Source organism: Coffea arabica, chromosome 7e (genome assembly GCF_036785885.1).
Source record: "Coffea arabica cultivar ET-39 chromosome 7e, Coffea Arabica ET-39 HiFi, whole genome shotgun sequence".
In the NCBI taxonomy this organism is placed as follows: domain Eukaryota; kingdom Viridiplantae; phylum Streptophyta; class Magnoliopsida; order Gentianales; family Rubiaceae; genus Coffea; species Coffea arabica.
This window is the reverse complement of record NC_092323.1, coordinates 39,935,592-39,942,107: the sequence shown is the minus strand read 5'-3', so window position 1 is coordinate 39,942,107 and position 6,516 is coordinate 39,935,592. Positions and strand designations below refer to the sequence as shown.

Genomic DNA, 6,516 nt, shown 5'->3' with positions numbered 1-6,516 from the left:
CCCTCACGGGTGGAGGTTCCTCACAGGAGAGAGGAATACCAGGTCCAGGATGAACTGGACCTCATGTTGGATCCAGAGGCGGATAGGTACACTGCCTCTCCCTTCGTGCCGGATATCGAGGACTATCCCCTGCCTGCCAAGTTCAAAATACCGTCCATGAAGTCCTACGACGCGACCACAGATCCGGAGGATCACTTGTTTGCGTTCCTGACTCAGATGCGTCTGCAGACAGCTGCTGATGCGGTCAGGTGCAAGACTTTTCCGATGTTCCTGGAAGGAAAGGCCCGACAGTGGTTCCAGGGGTTGCCTCCCAGGTCAGTTCGGTCATTCAGTCAGCTCGCACGGCTGTTCGCGGCCCAGTTCGTCTCCTCGCGCGCCTATTCCAAAACCACGGCTCATCTGATGACTGTTCATCAAGGGTCCGAGGAGTCATTGCGTGAGTATATGGTGCGTTTCAACAATGAATCCCTTCAGGTGCGTGACCGAGATGACAAGGTGGTGATGGCTGCCTTTGTGAATGGGTTACGCAAGTAGAAGTTGTATACGGAGTTTGTCGAAAGACCTCCCAAGTCTGTTCGGGAGATGCTGGATCGAGCTCACGAAAAGGCAAATGCCGAGGAGGCCAATCGATTGAAGGGCGTCCAGGAAAGGCTGCGAGACGACAAGCGTAAGAAGGGCGCCGACCTGGGTGAGTTGCGACCAGGTCAGTCACGGAAAAATGTACCCGAACGCTTACCCCGGAGCCGACCATGGGAGAAGGAAAAGACATGGACTTCCCTTACCGCGCCCAGAGCTCGGGTTCTTGCCGTAATGGAACAACAAGGGATCTCTCGCCCTCCTCGGCCACTGGCTGGCGACAAAAACCAGCGCGACCAGGGCTTGTATTGTGCTTACCACAGGGACGTTGGGCACGATACTGAGGACTGTCGACACCTCAAGAAGGAGATCGAGAAGCTGATACGAAGGGGTCATCTCGGGCAGTTCGTCCGTGACGGGCGATCAGATCAGAAGCAAGGGGGGTTCAAGCGAGATCGGACGACCAGCTCGCACGACCGACCTCGGGGACCCCGTGATCGGACTCCGGAGCAGGGGGTTCAGAACCTAGCCGGAGTAATCAACACTATTGCAGGGGGACCTGCGGGGGGAGATAGCCATACGGCTCGGCGAAACAACCGGCCTCCCCCCAGCGGGGAGAGCTCGAACAAACGTTTAAAGATGTACGAGGAGATCATCTATGGGCCAAAGGACGCGGTACCCTTAGCCTCCAATAACCATGAAGCAATTGTGATAGAAGTCATCACGTGTAACTACAAGGTAAAGAAGGTATACATCGACAATGGGAGTGCCATTGATGTGCTATACTACAAAACTTTCAAAGAGCTGCAGTTGGAAGATAAGCAGCTCATCCCAGTCCGAACTCCTTTGATAGGTTTTGCAGGTTCGCCCGTAAGGCCAGAGGGAATGATAACCCTCATGGTCACTGTAGGGGAGTCACCGAAGTGCCGAACTGTCCCGGTGAATTTCGCGGTGGTAAAGGAGTCATCCTCCTACAATATGATACTAGGACGACCAACCCTAAATGCGCTCCGAGCTGTCTGTTCGACCCTGCACCTTAGCATGAAGTTCTCGACTCCCGATGGAGTGGCCGAGGTGCTGGGAGATCCGGAGGTAGCTCGGGCCTGTTACATCACAACCCTCAAAGGTAAGGAGAAGCTGGTGGCTCAGACAACCTGTCTGGAACCCTGGGAGCTTGCTGAGAAGGAGGAAAGGTTGGAGATGGATGAGAGTCTGGTTGAATTGCCCATCTGCCCCGAGCGATCCGATCGCGCGGTGAAGGCCGGAGCTGGCCTAAGCGAGCTGACGCGGAAAGCTCTGGAGTCTCTCCTGGAGGAATACGCCGAGATCTTTGCATGGAGTGCTGACGACATGCCCAGAGTCCCTCCCGAGCTGGCAGTTCACAAGTTGCACGTCGACCCAAGCATCCGGCCAGTAAAGCAAAAGAAGAGACACTTCGCTCCTGAACGCAACGAGGTCGTCAAAGAGGAGGTAGGCAAGCTGTTGGAGGCCAAAATTGTGAAAGAGATCTACTATCCGACCTGGCTGGCTAACCCTGTGTTGGTCAAAAAGGAGGACAGAGCTTGGCGGATGTGCGTGGACTTCACCGACCTGAATAAAACTTGTCCGAAGGATTGTTACCCACTCCCCCGCATCGACCAGCTGGTCGACTCAACTACTGGATACGAGATTTTCTGCTTTCTGGATGCCTTCAAAGGGTATCACCAAATAGCTCTAGACGAGGAGGATCAAGAGAAGACTGTCTTCATCACCGAATACGGCACGTATTGTTATACCACCATGCCATTTGGGTTGAAGAATGCTGGCGCGACCTACCAGCGGCTGGTCAACAAGATGTTCAGAAACCAGATCGGCCGAAACATGGAGGTATATGTAGATGACATGCTGGTAAAAAGCCGAACTCAGGAGCAGTTCATCAGCGACCTCAGGGAGATCTTCAATGTCCTGCGGAGCTCGCGGATGCGGCTGAATCCCAAGAAATGCACTTTCGGGATCAGGTCGGGCAAGTTCCTTGGGTACATGATATCCAAGGATGGAGTAAGAGCCAATCCCGACAAGGTAAAAGTTATAATGGACATGGCTCCTCCCCGAAACATAAAAGAGGTCCAACGGCTAGCTGGCAGGATGGCTGCCCTAAATAGGTTCTTGTCGAAATCTGCAGTTCGGGGTTCCCCCTTCTTCAGAGCCCTGCGAAGAGGTCCCCAGTTTGAGTGGACCCCCGAGTGCCAGCAAGCGTTTGACGAACTAAAAGCCCACATCGTTCGGTTGCCAGTCTTGACCTCTCCCGCACAAGGAGAAATCTTATTTATCTATCTAACAGTGGGGGAGGAGGCAATCAGTGCGGTGCTAGTCCGGGAGGAAGGTAAAATCCAGAAGCCCGTATACTATGTCAGCCGAGCTCTGCAGGGCGCGGAGCCAAGGTACACCTCGGTTGAGCGGTATGTATTGGCATTAGTTCACGCGGCCCGGAAGCTCAGGTCGTATTTTCAGGCTCATCCCGTGGTGGTTATGACCGACCAGCCTCTCAAGCAAATCCTGTCGAAGCTTGACGTATCAGGAAGAATGGTAAGGTGGGCTGTGGAGCTATTCGAGTACGATCTCAGCTACCAACCCCGCACGGCCATCAAGGCCCAAGCATTGGCAGACTTTATAGCCGAAGGAGTCTCCTTTGGACAACAGGAGTCGCAGGTCGAGCTGACCAGAGACGCAGCCCAGACCGAGCAGGCCGGAGGAGCTGCTGAGGTCGCGCAGGCCGACAAGTCCGAATCGACACAAGACGCAGCTGAGGCCAGGCAGGCCGGAGAAGTTGCCGAGGTCACAAAAGTCACTAAGACTTCCAAGGCCGAACAGACCATAGGCGCAGCCAAGGCCGAGCAGGCCGGAGAACCTGCCGAGGTCATTCAGGCCACTAAGGAAGCCGAGGACAGGCCGAGCGAAAGCACGGCTGAGGCCGGACAGGTCGAAAATACTGTGGAGGTCGGCCAAGCCGCCGAAAAGGTCGGTCGGCCCGTCCCGACCTGGACACTGTTCGTGGATGGGTCATCAAGCAAGGAAGGATGCCGAGCAGGATTTCTCCTGACTAGCCCCATGGGAGATGAGCTGGCCTACGCCCTGAGGTTTGATTTCAGGGCCTCTAACAACGAGTCCGAATACGAGGCCCTGGTTGCAGGGATGATGATAGCTCGAAAGTTGGGGGCCGAGTCAATAGAAGTCTACAGTGACTCGCAGCTGATGGTAAATCAGGTAGGGGGAAGTTACGAGGTCAAAGAGGAGCCCCTGAGAAGGTACGTCGCAAAAGTGCATGAGCTGAGAACTCAGTTCAAGCTGTTTACGCTCAAGCAGGTCCCACGAAGCCAAAACAAGAGAGCGGATGCACTATCCAAGCTAGCCTCCACCTCGGTCGGTACGTTGAACAAAGAGGTCCTAGTGGAGGTCGTCAGAAATCGGGCATATGACCAGGTGGATGCGGCTGTTCTACAAGTAGTGAGCTCATGGATGGATCCCATCGTGCGATACCTAGCCGGTGGAGAGCTCCCTCCAAGCCGGGTGGAGGCACGTAAAGTTCTCCTCAGGTCGCGAGGGTACGAGCTCTCGAATGGGGTACTTTACAAGAAGTCCTACCTGCGCCCATGGCTGAGGTGCGTAACTCCGGAGGAGGGCAACTACATCCTGCGTGAGCTGCACGAGGGTATCTGTGGAAACCACGTCGGCCCAAGGGTTTTGGCCAAGAAAGGAATGCTGTCTGGATACTACTGGCCCACCATCTTCTTGGACTCAGCTGAACTGGTAGCTCGGTGCAAGTCCTGCCAGCTGCATGCGCCGATCCATCACGCCCCGACTCAAGAGATGATCCCTCTTCAAAGCCCATGGCCTTTCTTCCAATGGGGAATCGACTTGCTGGGTCCGTTTCCCCGAGCTCCTGGGGGTTATGAGTATGTAGTGGTGGCTGTGGATTATTTCAGTAAATGGGTGTAGGCCGAGCCCCTTACCACCATTAGCAGCAGGTCGGTGCAGAAGTTTCTCTGGAAGAACATCGTTTGCCGATTTGGTATACCCCATGTCTTAGTCTCAGACAACGGTCGCCAGTTCACTGACAGTGCTCTTCAAGGCTGGTGCTCGGAGCTCGGAATCCGGCAGTACTTCACCTTGGTGGGCCACTCTCAAGCCAACGGGCAGGTCGAGAATGTCAATAGGACCATCCTGCACGGCTTGAAGACGCGGATGGAGTTCGCCCGAACTGGGTGGCTGGACGAGCTGCCCACCATACTGTGGGCTTACAGAACTACGCTCCGAATTGCTACTCAGGAGACTCCTTTCGCTCTAACCTATGGGGCGGAGGCGGTGATCCCTGCAGAGATAGGTGCCCCTTCGAACAGGGTTCAGAATTTCATAGCTCGGGACAATGAGGACGAACTGCGCCTTAACTTGGATCTGCTGGAGGGGAGAAGAGAGGAGGCGGCCATACGCATGGCCAAGTACAAAGGACTGATCGCACGGCACTACAATGCTAGAGTAGGGCCTCTATCTTTCAAACCAGGGGATCTGGTCTTGCGGAAGAACAACGTGAGTCGGCTGCAGGGCGCGGGCAAGCTGGACCCAAATTGGGAAGGTCCCTATGTGGTGAAGGAAGCAGATCGAGCTGGATATTGCAAGATATCCCACCTCAGCGGGGAAGAGGTCCCTCGTACCTGGCATAATTCCAACTTGAGGATTTTCCGTTAAGAAGACAGTTCGCGCATCGCGGTTCGTCCCAAGGTCAAGACTTTTCATTATTACTAATGTACTTGGTTAATAAATTATTTTGTCTTAGCGAATAGCTCTCTTAGGTCGGCATACGGCGAACTGATGTATTTCGTGATAAAATCTTTGCGAATAAGACTAAGTATGAAGCAAAGGAAAGACTTTTCATTTCATTCAATAAAACTGTACAAGAGGGAGCCGAGCTCATACAAAAGGAATTGAGCAAAGGCAGAGCGGAGCTCATACAAAACGAACTGCCTGCCGACAGTTCGGGTCCTATCCTAAGGCCCTACTCTAGTTCTCCCCCTCTTCCTCCTCCTGTTCGGATTCGGGGGTGGTCACTGGCAGTAGGGGGTCAACCACCAGGTCGGCCAGCTTTCGCCCGTGCGTGTAGCCCTCCACTAGGCGGTCGAGCTGCTCCACGGCCAGGGGGTTGTAGCTGGGAAACTTGCCCAGATCAAACCCGGGCAGACCCAGCCTTTGCACTTCCTCCAGGGCTTGGGAATACCCATGTTGCAGCACTGGGGTATTCAGGATGGCCAGGTCGCCCCTAAAATCCTCCGACCTGAGGAAGGCCCGCACGCCCTCTTGGCATCCCTCGGCTCTGGCCGCATCTACTTGAGCTGACAGCTCGGCACTCCTTTTCTGCTCCTCGTTCAGCTGGGAGGTCAACTCGGAGTTTTTCTTCAGCTCCAGTTCGAAATTGGAGTGCACTTGGGCGAGCTGCTTCTTCAGGCCTTCAGCTTCGGCCACAGCTGCTTCGTTCTGGCTGAGCAGTTTCTCATTAGCCGCTTTGGTTTCGCTCATCAGGGGGAGCTGGCTCTCATAGCGCTTGGCCAGTTCAGGTCCGACTACGTTCACCTGGGCCGTGCCCGTGTAAAAGTAGTCGAGGAGGTCGGACGGGTTCATAGCCTTTACCAGGTCGTAGTCCCGTGGAAGGATGGCTCCATGAGCGAGCTCCCGGGCCACCTCGGGGAACTGAGTTCGGTCGTTTATGGAGAGCTTCCACTGGGGGCAGAAGTACATTGGATGTTGGTGCGTGGTCAGTCGCGTCTGCGGGTCGAACAGCAGGGGAGAGCTCTGGCGCTGCCATAAATTAGGAGGAGCTCCAGCTCGGGCTTGCTCCTCGGCGGTGTTCACGCCGTAGCGACCGCCCTGGCCAGGTTCAGGCGTCGACCTCTCTTCCTGAACTGGGGAGGA

At 55.0% G+C, this 6,516-nt stretch overlaps 1 protein-coding gene across 1 annotated transcript; it reads left to right on the top strand.

The window, feature by feature from the left end:
• The first annotated feature begins 582 nt into the window (after positions 1-582).
• Positions 583-5,298, top strand: LOC140011358 (uncharacterized). Its single transcript, XM_072060151.1, has 2 exons — positions 583-4,537; positions 4,643-5,298. Exons 1-2 carry the CDS (start codon positions 583-585, stop codon positions 5,296-5,298), a joined length of 4,611 nt encoding a protein of 1,536 aa, XP_071916252.1.
• The last annotated feature ends 1,218 nt before the right edge of the window (positions 5,299-6,516 follow it).

Excerpts from the sequence above, each read along its gene's own strand:
- LOC140011358 (XM_072060151.1), top strand. The coding sequence starts at position 583 with ATGCTGGATCGAGCTCACGAAAAGGCAAATGCCGAGGAGGCCAATCGA. Across the intron at positions 4,538-4,642 it reads GGTGGCTGTGGATTATTTCA|TCTCAGACAACGGTCGCCAG; the intron begins GTAAATGGGTGT and ends CCCATGTCTTAG.